The following is a 15,698-nucleotide window of genomic DNA, read 5'->3' as shown; positions in this document are numbered from 1 at the left end:
CTAGAGTAATAGGGAGTGCTGTCATAAACGTAGTCTAGAGTAATAGGGAGTGCTGTCATAAACGTAGTCTAGAGTAATAGGAAGTGCTGTCATAACCGTAGTTTATAGTGGTATGGAGGGCTGTCATAACCGTAGTTTATAGTGATAGGAAATGCTGTCATAGCCGTAGTTTAGAGTGGAGTGGAGGGCTGTCATACCCGTAGTTTATAGTGGTATGGAGGGCTGTCATAACCGTAGTCTAGAGTAATAGGGAGTGCTGTCATAACCGTAGTTTATAGTGATAGGAAATGCTGTCATAGCCGTAGCTTAGAGTGGAGTGGAGGGCTGTCATAACCGTAGTTTAGAGTGGAATGGAGGGCTGTCATATCCGTAGTTTAGAGTGGAATGGAGGGCTGTCATACCCGTAGTTTATAGTGGTATGGAGGGCTGTCATAACCGTAGTTTATAGTGATAGGAAATGCTGTCATAGCCGTAGTTTAGAGTGATAAGAAGTGGTGTGAAACAAATACAGCTAAAGCGCATAATCAAGCTCTACGAAAATGAAACTTGCTTAAACTTTTGTAAAACACCGAATAAAAATATAAACTTTGATTCCCAGGAAGGTTGTTTGACCGAATCCATAAATAGTTATATTATCTTTGACACATCATTTGCAGTATACTAAAATTAACTATTAAATATTTTTATTTTGAACATTTGTATACAAAACAAACAAAACAAATTAAGATCATTTTGGAATGAAATTAAACAATATAACATTATTTTGTGTGACGTTACCTCATATTAAGATTAATAATTAAATTAAAAAATCTTCATTATTATCAGTGTAATTGTAATGTAATGTTACACATAACACCGATCTATAAATCACGCTTTGCCGGCATAAGGTATTATGTAGTGTGCTAATTGATATCTTATAAAAATCAATGTTAAATCCAACAATATCAGTTGTACAAGGATCACTGACTGAAATTACATTATCCACAGGCCACAGAAGTTACTCGTAATATCCTGACGTAAAATTATCCTGAAGAAGCTGTGTAGAAGCCTCCATTGGTTAACATGTGATTTGATATTCACGTTCCTTCTGATTGGTCAACTAGCTAATCTCATCAGAATTATAACCGTAGAGAACTTATACAAAGTATTTTTCTTCTCCTATGAAGTGATGCATCGCTATTGAACCTGACGCTTAATTACTTGTTTCCACTCAAGCGGGCGCTTGCAGTTCTTTGACGAGGGGGGATAAGTGTATAAGTTTTAAGGAATTTTTTTATTAAAAAAATCTTCGAAACTCCACATTTCACAAGTGAGGTACACCAAATGTTAATCACAGTTTCCTAGTTACCAATGGACACTCTCCAATACACGGTAAAACGTTTTTGTATAGTTAAAGAAAAGTTAAACCTTTATAGGATTACTTTTTTAAAAAATTCTGGTTTAAACAAAGTCGTTTTTTTTCGTATGTTTCACTAGAATATTTCTTAATTTACGGCAAGAAAATTGAGCTTCATTTTTCCAAGGAATCCACAGTTTTCCGAGTTTATGCTGTGAATTTTCATCTTAAAGCAGCATGATGATGAAGGCAAGACAATAACAACCAAAAAACAAACAAACCAAAAGCGAGCCAAGAAAACAAAGATTATGATATATAAGAGCACTAACAACACGAATAACAAAAACGTTAGCAAACATCATAAAGCATAATGCAGTTACACATATTGTACTCGCCAAAAGTAAGGCAGTACTGAAGTTATTATGCTACACTGTGTGTGTGTGAGGGGATATATACAAAGTCTGAAAAGTTCCACCAGGACAATATAATAAAAGCATAGAAATTAGTACACTGGATGTAATGCGGGGGTGGGGGGACAGATACGAACCATGGTACAAGTAAAAAATTACATTTTACATCGATATGTATTAAATAATTTATATTTGAAGAACGTACCTAGTTGTAAATCGACATTTCCTGTTATATACTTTTCATTTCCAACAGAAATTTCTACTATTATATTTCTTAATTTCAAGAATTAAGTAGGATTTCACAATAAAAACTATATTAATGCGTCTCTAAAATACACAAAGTATAATATCTAATATGTCTGAGTTTGTTTTTAGAGCAAAGCCACATTAGGCTATCTGCTGTGTCCATTGCATGGAATCGAACCCCGGATTTAAGCATTGTAAGTCCGTGAACTTATCGCAGTTTCACCGGGGGACGGGGACGTATGAGAACAAAGAGAGAAACTAAGGGTCTTTTACAGAATGAGCTTTTCTCATATTATTCTAGAACTCCTGCTTTCTTTCCAAATTCAGAACCTAACTGTATTTATCCACTTTCTCTCCAGTGTTCAGTACTTCGTTTTCCTCAATCATTTTTTTTTCTATTGACTCTTTGCTTCTTTTGATAGCAATTATAAAATTCAAGAACAATAGCGACGTATATTTCTTGTTTTTCTATTTTCTGCGTTATCTTCCTTACTCAGTCTCTTTTGTTTCTAATATTTTATCTTTATTTTTTTATTATTTCGGTAGAGCATCTCCTGCGGGTCTACAATGCGAAGACGAACTCAACATTTAAGGTCCATGATTGCTTAGAGGATCTGTCAAAAATATGTTGTCGCTAAAGCTTTGATGAAGTATAATCAACAGCTTAGTAGAGAAGAAATCAAAATTGTATACCGGCTTTCTTGAAACAAATGTATATCTCTATTTGTATTGTGTATTAGGAATTATGAAAAAACTTTCAAACTAATAATAGAATTTTAATAAATAGTAAAACTGGACAAAGTATTAGATGCAGTTTAAGCCTATTATGTCAGAACGGATAGAGAGAGTACTTTTATCTCCAACTCTAAAGCATGAGCACTTCGAACTTTTTTAACCAGCTGTTGAAAGCCATTCATATTTTACTTCGCTTAATAAAATGTAAAATAAAAAAAGAAAAAGCCACGTAAAGAAGTTAAATTATAAGGACATTTACTTTAAAAGACCTATGTTGTTTTGAGGCTGAGATAAAATCTTTAGTAATCTTTCATGTGAATTTGTGGACTTTTTAGTAAAACGTCAATGATGAAATGTTTTTTTTTTCAGTCCAGTTAAAAAAAAACTTATTAAACCAGTTGCTATTTGCCCTAGGTTTTTATAATATCATTAAGAAACACAATCTTGATTACCTGTAATGAATATCATTGACTTTTTTTTTAAATTTTAGTTGTAAAAGTTACTTGCCAGTGTCAAATTTCATAATTACTTATGCAATGTTTCTTAAATATAGGTTCAATATAAAAATGATTTTGCAATTTATTTTTCAGAATACTTTTGAAATGATATAAAATAATGGACCCAAAAAAATCGATTCTGTTTTGTTTGTTGGGTCTTTTTATTTAGAAAAATGTCTAACTTATGAACAAATGACTTTTTTTTATCACTCTTGTTTTCTGATTTCTTCGTGATTCATGGTTTTGTTACGAGGTATAAGAAGTTGTATTTTTATTAAGTGACAATAGCTCAAGACCCTAAAGGACCACTATTCGTCGTTGAACCTCCTTCAAAAGTTATATTTTATAATAACACTGAAGCTGTCATTCCGTGCTCTGCCACCGGAAGTCCTAATCCTGTTATTAGCTGGATTGATGAACGTGGAGATGAAATTCAAGATATACTCCATTTACGTCACATCAAACAAGATGGCTCCTTAGTTTTCCCGCCATTTTCGGCTAGCGAATATCGTCAAGACATACATATGGCTGTTTTTACGTGTGTAGCTTCGAACATCGTTGGTAGTATCAGAAGCCAAGACGTGCAAGTGAGAGCAGGTAAAGAAATTAGAAAGAGTCTTCATAATTACTTGTTTAACTTAATCGTATCTGTTTATATCATGATGAAATGCTTGTTTTACTTTATACAAGCACAACTTTAACCTTTTATTTTAACTAGAAAATATCTGGTAAACTACAAAGCGTTAGATATGTATTACTTTTGTTTAAATTATAAATGGGTTCATATGTATTTCAAGATACATTTAGAATCGTACAGAACTTTCAACTGATGAGAAACTATGTGGAGGTATTCATTAATTATATTGTTATTGTTTTGAATGTGTTCATAACGTGGAAAACATATCTCGTTCTAAGCACAGATTTTTCTGTAAAAAGGCTGGATTATTAATAAGTATAATGCCATTGCAGATACACTGAACAAAAACTACATGAAAGAACAACAACTCGCGGTAACAACATCAGGAAGATATTCATTTCTTGTGCTAGAAAATTGTCTCGTTAACTCACGTGCGCAGTACGCCCACTCATTTCAAATTTGTATCAAAGAGACATAAAAAAGTAAATGCCGAAATGCTACTAACTAACAAAATAAACACATTTTCAGAAGTTAGATTAATGAAGTGATTTATATGAAAAAAATATATAGAAAATAGACAAAGGAATAATACTTGAAGCACGTTTTATTGTTGTTCATTGTAATAGGTTCTCATAACTAAACAATAATTGTAGCGTGTTCGATAGAACTTTCTGAAAACATTCCCTAGGTAAGAAATAATCAGGAAAAATAATTGTTCTCTTATTTACCTATCCGACGTTTTTAGAAAAGTATTACTGTCGAGTAGTGAAATCTCGAGATGTACGTTGTTTATTAATACGGTATGTGTATGTGTATATTCGTAGCTAATCGACACAGCTTCACAGTTTGCTACCTTGTCAGTTTCTAGAATTTGCACTAACTTCATTCTCTTGAAGCTCTAACAAGAAGTTGCTGTTTACAGAAGGTTTTCCCTTTATTTGATTCCTGGAGCCTATGTATGCTAATCACCGAGCGCCTGCGAGGTTGATCATCCTTAATGCTGTTCTATGTTTAGCTTCCTAACTGTTCTTATTTCAGAGCAACGAATAATCGAAAAATAATATAATTTGTTATGTATATTTGCTGATACTACTTGTCGATACTTTTCAATTGACACAATTATATTTCTGTATCAGTCAAGTTTTGCTGGCTTATAAAGTGAATATTTGTTTAAGAATTCTGTCGAAGAAAAGCTTATACATTTATAGGACAAATCATAGATGTTGTTGCTAATATTACAAGTTTTCATCTATATACATACAGAATTAAGGCATTTCTAACAAAATCATAAGTTTGACGTAAGACTTGTTTCCGATTCAGTTTTTTATAATAAAATCAATAACTTGTAAACTGTTGCAAAATAGTTTCTGATTTTGTGTTCTATATTAAAATCAATAACTTGCAAACTGGTGTGAAATAGTTTCCGATTTTGTGTTCTATATTAAAATCAATAACTTGCAAACTGGAGTGAAATAATTTCTGATTTTGTGTTATATATTAAAATCAATAACTTGCAAACTGGTGTGAAATAATTTCTGATGTTGTGTTCTATATTAAAATCAATAACTTGCAAACTGGTGTGAAATAGTTTCCGATTTTGTGTTCTATATTAAAATCAATAACTTGCAAACTGGTGTGAAATAGTTTCCGATTTTGTGTTCTATATTAAAATCAATAACTTGCAAACTCGTGTAAAATAGTTTCTGATTTTGTGTTCTATATTAAAATCAATACCATTTAAATTGGCGTAAGATAGTTCTGATTTAGTTTTTTATATTAAAATCAAAAGCATAAAAATGCTGAGTTAATGTTCGGAAGGTAAGTTTCAGTAAAACGTTTGTTAAAACGACATTAATTCATTGCTCTACATTTGTTCATTGCTCCTGTATCTCCAGCAATTACATTCACATAATGAACTATTCTTTAGACTATAAAAGAAAAGAATAGTCGACATATGAAGTAATAATCTCATGTGTGCTTAGGATTTAACTAAAAAAGCACCTGTAACCCATATTGTAGGCATAGCTCATCTACTTTAGTTGATCAAGTTCAAACCTTACAGAATGCAATTTATTGGTCAACTACCATTTAGAAGTGATTTGTCCATAAAATAGACCGATATATGTGTTTAGGTGAACGCGGCTGTTAAACTTTACAGTAGTACCTCATTCAGTGATGTATCCACGTTTATTGTCCTCTCGTATACTGACATGTGTCTGGCAACTTTTAAGCTGAAATTTTGGCAGGAATGGTCATCCTAAACCGCAGCTATGCGTGGCTTTATGTTTGATGTGTGTAGGTGTGCGCGTGAGGTATAATGGGACAGAAGTCACTGTTGATACATAAAAACGTTCCAGCCATGAGTATGAAGTGAGTTTTAATGTCAGTAATTTTGTATGGCTTGTTTTATACGTTCTGTGCCTCAAGATCAAACATATTTCTGAATCAATCTTATAATGCATCGCTAAGAGTTCTGCATTGATAAGGATCTTTTTATTGAATTTTCTTATAACTCTGAATCAGTATTATATAGTTACACAGTATCATATAATATAGAATTTTCTTTCAATAATATTACGTTCTTAGCTACGGTATGTGTAGATGAACGGAATTAAAGATGGTTGACTAGATGGATTTATATGTTACGGAAATAAGGAAAAATGTGGAACTACTCTGTGAGCACAGAATATGTCTTTCATATTTTGGAAACACAGAAATCTATCTTATATTAATAACAGAGTACAACACCCATCCCTCGTGAGAATCTAAACACAGACGTTCTGCACTCTCTTCCTTGCGTGTTACAAATGTCTTTAAAAACACACGAATATACCGAAATATGTTTATGGACTTCTCCATACAACCTATTTTCCTAGAATTTGTTTTTTCCAGTAATTGAATTCTTATCATGAGCAAGTTTTGCATGAAACAAGCGACATTTTCTCCTCCAATGAATATGTAAAGAAGCAAACTGACCCCTGATCTTTGTCTTTCTGGTTGCAAATCGATTTAGCAACAGCTGTGTTTAAAATATATATATCTGTATAATGTGCATATGATATTTCATACTTAGTATCTACGTCTGGATATTCATGTGCAAAGAAAAGTATAAAATAAAAGTTCTCGCGTAAGAAAAACTGGAGATTTGTGCGGAAAAAAGAAAACTTTATTATACATTAACTGTTGAAAAAATACACAAAAGAGAATAACAATATCCAACGAAACAATTGTGTTTCTTCCTATTCTTATACTTATGCATATGTAGGTAATTAAGTATATATATATATATATATATACATATATATTCTTTGTTTGTAGTTAAGCGTAAAGCTATATAATGGACTATCTTTTCTGTGTGGCCACGAATCGAAGCCCGAATTTTAGCGTGGACGTGTTGCTGGATGTATATATCTTACAACAGCTTACAAATTAGCCTATAATGTTTTACTTACAATTTTAAAAGTAGTGGTATCGCCGAATACAGTGGATTAATTCTTGGCCCTAAGTTTACTCTCCCAAGATCGTAATTTCTCCTCATCATAAAAAAAAAACCAACTCTGCGGTGATTTATTGTTCATACATTTATATGTTCTTCTTTTGAGTGAAATATGTAGGCTTCAATACTAGGTGGCTCTTAACCACTATAAAAGTGTACTTTCCTGGAAAAATCCAGAATCCGTCAAATATTGCACATCACATTTTGAACTGTAACACAACTATTAGGAGTGAGAATTTGACCGTAGTGGGTCGAGGAGCAGGAGAGTTTGATAATTGTAAATTGAGGAGCAGGAGAGTTTGATAATTGTAAATTGAAGAGCAGGAGAGTTTGATAATTGTAAATTGAAGAGCAGGAGAGTTTGATAATTGTAAATTGAGGAGCAGGAGAGTTTGATAATTGCAAATCTGACGTCAAGTATAAATCAACAGAATTCAGTGTGATGATTATAACAAAAGTAAAAATTTCTAGAGCTAGTACACATCTCTCCCGCAAAACAGTAATGGACGACATGATTAGGCACCGTGTGAAAAACGTAAAACATTCCATTAATTTTAATGTGTAAATTTGTGGTGATATTCACACCCAATGTTGCTGTTATGACTCTACATTGAAATTCCAAAAACATCATCATTCATTGATTTATTTGCTTTATGCAGACTAACGGACGGACGGATAGATAGACAGACAGACAGACATACAGATAACTTGGTCGTTTATAAGACGAGTATCACGCTGAATAAATACACAATTTAGCTTTGGAAATTAATCTGCCCTCCCCCAGTGGCACAGCGCTAAGTCTGTGGACTTAAAAAACTAGAAACCGGGTTTCGATACCCGTGGTGGGCACAGCACAGATAGCCCATTGTGTAGCTTTGTGATTGACTGCAAACAAATTAATCTGATATTAACTTGCTCGATATCACTTTAACTTCCTGTTTTGTTAATACTAACATTTTGCACGGTGGATACTGAACACCCCTGTACATTACAAACATCAAAACTGATAAAGTGTTTTATTAATTTCTTATTTAGTAAATAACTTTATATTTGTTTAGAAAATTATAGCGTTCGCACTATAGTTTCACCTGCGTGTTTGTTCGCTTACCTTACAGCTATACTGTGGTTCAAAACGCCTAGTTTGACCTAGCTGCCACAAGTCACTGACCAGGAAGTCTTTCTTTCGTTTCTTACTTTTTTTTTCAGCCACATATCACTATCCACGCAAAAGATAGTTCTAAAATTCTATTCTTACAGTTCTCTGATTTGAAACCCAGAGCATATTAATTAAGAGTATTGGGATAAAAAACAACATCTAAAGTCTAATGCGATTTTCTCACATTTGTTACGTTTAGTGCTATGCATGTCTCAACCACTGCTATATTTATCGTATTCCAACTGGTCTGAAGAGTCCTGATATTGGGCGAAAAGCCTCGTCGGCACTGGATATAACAGATATAGGGTGGTTGACATATTATTATACATCCTTTCTTACCGTTACCAAGAAGTTCTTATTAATGATTACAAAGTACTTTGTAACTACTCTGTTGAAACTTTTAGTTTCACACGCGCACCCATTATTCTGATAACTGTTAAAAGCTACACTATTAACCAACAACGCATACAAAAGTGACGGTTGAATTAGCAAAAGTCTCATATGTATAGGTGATATTTAGAAAAAATAAGAATCGTATTCCTAATCATATACAGAGGTTGAGTATTTTATATTAAGAGATTTTGGAGCCTCACCACGTCGTTACAGTCCACGTCGCCACGCTCCTCTATCTGAGGCCGTGCATTTTGACAACAGCCCTGCAGCGTAGTTTTCATTTCAGAAATCTCCGTCGTAAGGCTATCATGTCCAAAGCACACCACTACTATTTGAATGGTTTCTATAAGTCATCTAGTATATGAGGACGACGATTTCCCAGCATCTGTTTCAACAGTCCGGTTGAACTGATATGTCGTGGTAGAAACTTGTGTACACGTGACTAGTGTCGTTCTTCCATACAGTGGTCCTACTTCATTATGTTGCATATACTTCTGCCTACATGGGATATGTGAACACTTTGCTTATTACGGCCGTGGTACGTTTTATTGCATGTCTCTTTCTCGATGGTCCCGAGTCCCCAGTTTGATCTGTATTCCTTTTTTTTCTTCTTCTATCCATATAAATAAAAGCGGTATCGCCATGTTCAAAATTCTATATCCTAAGTCTGAATACACCTTTATTATCTGAGCTTTTGAATAAGCTGCATTGGAAAGAGCTGTTGGAAACCATTCCCAAGAGTGATCAATTTCCAGTGGTATCACACTATCTACAAAACGCCAAACAATGTAGCTCTAATACATTTGGCTCCACCACGACCTTCTACGGGCTGTGGTTCTCATTGCTGATTTGCATATCCAAAATCGTTTCAATATAATGTACTTAACCCTCTGTATGTGGTAAACTATTGATTCAATTCTGTAATAATAGAGCAACATTCTTCCCCTAATAGAAAGGAAATTGTGACTTTATATATTGTTTACTTATAATAATAACAGCAGCAGCCTATATTATTTTTTATGACGTTACTTTGCTGTAATTGAGCTGTCGAAAGCAGATAAAAAAATTCTTGGAGGATTCAATTTTCCAGAATAGTGAGCTTTATCCGTGTGACATTCGAAGACAGTTCCTATATTTCGCATTACGACGGTTTTGAGCGTACAGCGTCGGTATTTGAAAACACTTTTCCAATATCCTCAAAAGCATTATATTAGATATAAAACAAATCCCTTGACATTATATTTCTTATGCTTTTTCTATATAACGCATACATTGCAACTATTTGTTTTCTTGGTTAATTTATTTTTATAAGATATTGCCGAACTAAACGTGGTTCGTTTTCAATTATAGAATTATCAGGGCTCATAAAGAGAGGTTTTTTTTATAGTTAATATGATTATCTTTGTTAGAATAACTAGTAATATACTTCTTAATTTCTGAAATATTTAATATTTTATGTATTGAGCTTTCGTAAACGAGCCAAGTAGCAAAATGTATCATATAAGTTTTTTTTTAAAAAACAGGAGGGAGTTCGTTGCATATATAAGTGTAAATTACGTACGAGCGAACAGAAAGAAAACGTGTAACTTATTACGTTAAAACTTTCAATTTAATCAGAAATAAGAAACGTAGTTCAAAATATTTGTTAGTATGTAAACAAACAAGTTTCAGGTATATAATCTTTACAATACCCACACACTCTCTCTCTTTCTTACGATAAAAATACGTTGTGCATATATTTCTTCAAACAAGTTTCAGGTATATAATCTTTACAATACCCACACACTCTCGCTCTTTCTTACGATAAAAATACGTTGTGCATATATTTCTTCAAACAAGTTTCAGGTATATAATCTTTACAATACCCACACACTCTCTCTCTTTCTTAAGATAAAAATACGTTGTGCATATATTTCTTTAATTTAATCGAACTCACATTTATCAGCTAGACTTGATCGTTTTTTGTTAAATTACAAATTCATATAAACTTAATGTATTCTGTTATTTGAAACCTTAATGGCGTTAGTTGATTTTGTTAAATTCTCATACCTTAAGGATTTGGAAAAAACTGTTCGACTAGTTTTCCACTAACTGCTTTTTTTCCCGATCAATTTAGAAACTTAACTGCAAATACTTCAAGTGGCTTGACAACGATAGTACGTAATGCTTGACAGCAAGTCGGATACTTTTACTATTACAAATGCATTATTGATCCTAAATCTCGAGAGAAATATAAGAACCAAAATTAAATCCTGTTTAGCTTTTACTAACGTTGTCATATGGCTCTTATGTTTAGAATATAATACATTCTGGCGTGTCTTATATTTTAACTTACACACTTAACGGTATTGGCTTCTGTCGCAAGCCGCCTCAATTGACTCCTTGTTTGTCTATTTGTTTCAGAATTTTTAACAAAACTACACAAATGGCTATCTGCCTTTAAATGTCTTAAATTTTGAACAGATAGCCGAGAGAGAAGGCAGCTTTTAGGCTACTCCTTTGTGACCAAACAGTGCAGTTTAGCGTACTCATGTTCTCAAATTGCGGAGCGCGTTTTTGTAGCAACGGGCCACGAACCGTGAATCCTATTCACCGTCGAATACGTTAATCACTATAACATGTCCGGCCCGCTTGAATCCTATAACCTTATTTACTTGTCTTACATTACCTAGACTCACATCATAACCTTAACTGACATCTGTACTTCCTATTACCCATTTTACACTTCTTAACTAATCAATAGTTATTCTTACAATAAGTCTTCGTAACCCCTGTGCCACTTTTTACTTGTCTTGTATGCTTATCTACACAGGAAACCTCTTATCAGGAGCCCACCCCTATATTGTTATTTCTCCTTCTAACCGTTGTAATCTGCAGGGAAAACACTTTATCACGAGTCCCCTTGGTTCCTGTATCTCCGCCACTGTCTTATTACGCAAACCTTCACAGAAATCTTCTCATTATCATAAGCCCAGTTGACCCCTTCATCCACTCCTACCTATCTTATAATACTTTCCTGCACAAAAACTTTTCTCTCATAAATCCACTTGACCTCTGTATTTTTACTTACTTTTCTCATAGTAATTTCAACCGTAATTTCTAATAAAGATAAATCTTAGTTTATAATAAAGATAAACCGTAATTTATAATAAAGACAAACCTTAGTTTATAATAAAGATAAACCGTAGTTTATAATAAAGACAAACCGTAGTTTATAATAAAGACAAACCTTAGTTTATAATAAAGATAAACCGTAGTTTATAATAAAGACAAACCTTAGTTTATAATAAAGACAAACCTTGTTTATAATAAAGATAAACCGTAGTTTATAATAAAGACAAACCGTAGTTTATAATAAAGATAAACCGTAGTTTATAATAAAGATAAACCGTAGTTTATAATGAAAATAAACCGCCTGTTTTGGTACTGATATTGTTTGATAACTGACTAGCTGACTGGAAATAATAAGATATACATCATAAGACAAAGTGTTTGACATATTTTTCTTTGCTTTCTTTGTGTCAGAACGGTCTGGCGGCTATTTTAAGCTATGAAGAGAGTCGATAAATTATTTACAAAGATTGTTAATAACAGATATTAAACTACTTCGTAGTTGTATTTGAAACCACAAGACTATAACGCAAAACCCTAAGAAGTCACACCACAAACAGAGGCTGTGCTCTACAGTAATGCAAGTCATTTAATAATTAGAAGGTTGGAAGCATCGAAACATAATAATTCTTATTTATATTTTCAAAGTGTGACATGAAATATACGAAAGATTGGAATAAAATATGTTCTCACGGTCTTTCGCGCAAAGTAGACCAAGAAAGGCAAACTGATCTAGAACTGTTTAGACATTGATTAACAGACCAGGCACAGAGAGCGACAACGTCAAGAACATCTGGTGCCCAGCCCGTTTGTTCATCCTTTCTCTGTGACAGCATGAAAGGCTGTCATAACGAAAATGTGAGCAACTTGATAGAAAACCAAAGGTACTTGACAGATGAAGGTCTAGACGTCTAAGGAGTCCCCATTACAGCCTTCTTAGAGAAGATTTATACGTAAACTGAACAGATACTATATTTTCACAAAAAACTTTGACATGATTGAAGATTTTTTCCTGAATATTTGAATACATGTTGGAATTAGAAGTCAGGGAAGGAAATAAACACTACAAAAGCCTCAAATGATAATTATCGTAAAATCTGCAGTGGTAAATATAGTATGTTTTTTTCTTTTTTATAATTGACCATCTGACTGGACAGAATTAGATACAAGACAGTTTTTCGTATACTTTTGTTTACTTTCACTGTATCAGAGACGTCTGGCGACAGTTTTAAGCTACAAAAAGAACTGGTTTTATTTTATGTGTGAACCTGATTGCAATATATATCTATATATATACTGACAACGTTTTTTATTTAAAACGAAGTATTAATAGAACTTCCTAAGAGTGAATATGCGTGTGTAAAAGAAACCCCATTGCTAAAAAAATCCATTTTTTTCCTGGCTTTAGTCACGATCTCAATATACTGGGCTTCCGAAATCAGCTTAAACTTGAAACAAAGGTCACTTGGTTGGCCTCTTTTGGTCGTCTCTAAGAACTGATAACCTTGGAACTGATGTAACCTTGGTGCTAGGGAACACAAAAGCATTAAATCACGAAACAAGAACACGACACTATGGAGATTCTGACGTTACATAGGAACGATTTTTTATAGATAACTGCAGCTTGAACAAAAGCGTAAGACTGGAATCCGTTGCTTTGTATACTTATTTGCCCATACCATATTTGATCTTAAACGTGCAAATTATTTCTTATGCCTTTCGAGTATATTTAAATATTATTTGAATTTTAATTTTACTTAATTTTATTTGTGTTTATATATTTTACAAGTTAAATACAGTAATACCCCGTTTAGCGCTCAGGAAGGGTTTCTGAGAACATAGCTCTGAACGGATCAGCTGTAAACAGGGTCATTTTAACATTACACATATGGAGATATGTAACTGAAGGTATTGTTTCTTACCTGTAAATGATGTATAAGTACTTTATTTAGGTACTGGTAAATTTAACGTAAATTACTCACTATAATATCGTTAACGCTGGAAAAAAAACTAATTTTTATTAGCCTTCAATCTTGTTTGGTTACAGAGTCATCAAATAGAAAATCAGACCCCTCATGCCACGCCCACCTGTCACATCCTCTCTTTCAGGATTTGTCAATTCATGTAGTTCTCTTTCATGTTTACGACTATATTAGTTATAATCAATAGACAGGCAAGGTTTTCATCTATCAAATGACGTATTATGTTTCTTTTTTTTGTGTACAGAGAATTGTAGATCGCTTCCTAAGAAAATGTTTTTTCTTCCCCCCACGAGAACGATATTGTGTAGATGGATGACGTTTTAACGGTTCATATTGCGCCAGAAACATTGTGATAGTTATGTGACATTGTCTGGTTTTTTACATGTTATTATTCTGTTTTTTGTTGCATTATTTTATTAAATAAAAAATATCTAATGCACTTCTACCATTAGTATGAAAAAGTAGTGTTCAGAGAGTTATGGATTTTCATAATTTTTTTCTCTCTCGTGAAAAAAAAAAATTTCTCAAAGAGACAACGAATCTATAACGATCCAGCTTAAAGCGGGGTCTTACTGTATTCTAAATAGAAAATAGCGTTATTGTATTGTTTCCCACATTGTCATTGGTGTATTGCTAAATATATAAGTGCTGAAACGCGAAATCTATTGCATAACCGTGTAAAGTAGAATTCATTGAAAGTAGTGGCGGCACGGCATTCCGGCTAAAAAAAAGGTACAGGTACGCCGTGTCTACGCGTTCCCACCCCACTACACCTCTGCACATTGTTCTCAGTATGTATTTTTGTATATGTTTATTTCAGCTATATACAGTTTTACAGAAAACAAAACCAACGAAAGCAAGCATTTTGGTAACAATTGGGTTCTTCAACATTAGTAATCACCTCAAGTATGTTTGTACAGTGTTCGTAGATTAATTCTATTAATTTTCTAGGCAGTTCTATCTATTTATTTATCTGTCTGTGCCATCCGCTTTCCTCTCTATCTGTCTGATCGACTCTCTGTTTACCAGAGTGAATAAACATAAGCTTCAAGTCGATTCCATTGTACAGGTAGACCGAATATGCACGTTGTGAATGAGGAACCACACTTCTAAAGCGCTTGGGATTTTTGGTCGTATTTTGTTTAGTTATTTTTAAGCAGTATTTGAATGACAAAAATAAAATGGCTATTAATAGACAGACCTAGAAAAATAATGACTTCATATTTATTTGGAGTGGTTTCACTTTTGAATCCATCTTTGCATCGAGCATTCTAGTGAAATTACTAGTTAGAAGGATAAATAAATAAATTATAAGGCTATCAGTTGTATAGCCAGACAGACAGACAAACCGACAAATATTGATGTTAAAGAGATATATCTTATTTTCAAAGTCATTGATTGGAATAACAATACAATATCCAGTGTTACTATAATAATAAAAACATTATCAGTCACTAAATCACTTAAGTGATATTTTAAAAGTGATAATAACCACATCTATTAAATAAACATCACATAAAGATGAAATATAAAACCAAAGTTAGCAGAATAACTTCACTACATGCTGACTTGTAATTTCAAAACATGTCTATCAAGGAGACCAAACATAATAGAAATAAGTTAGCTTATTTTATTTTAAATAACAGAACTAGTCAGATAACACTTGAGCACTTAGGTTCATATATAAGATGCGGGTCGC

The 15,698-nt window shown here is 33.1% G+C and overlaps 1 protein-coding gene across 2 annotated transcripts in view; it reads left to right on the top strand.

Moving 5' to 3' along the window:
- Positions 1-15,698, top strand: part of LOC106461537 (Down syndrome cell adhesion molecule-like protein Dscam2) — a 97,437-nt gene that overhangs the window by 4,861 nt on the left and 76,878 nt on the right. For both annotated transcript variants that reach the window (XM_022388526.1, XM_022388527.1), the window contains exon 2: positions 3,504-3,821. In XM_022388526.1, coding sequence (XP_022244234.1) covers positions 3,504-3,821 — 318 coding nt within the window. The remainder of the gene's footprint in view (positions 1-3,503; positions 3,822-15,698) is intronic.

The sequence above is a fragment of the Limulus polyphemus genome, unplaced genomic scaffold, assembly GCF_000517525.1.
Source record: "Limulus polyphemus unplaced genomic scaffold, Limulus_polyphemus-2.1.2 Scaffold982, whole genome shotgun sequence".
NCBI classification, from domain to species: Eukaryota; Metazoa; Arthropoda; class Merostomata; order Xiphosura; family Limulidae; genus Limulus; species Limulus polyphemus.
This window is presented reverse-complemented; position numbering and strand designations above follow the sequence as displayed.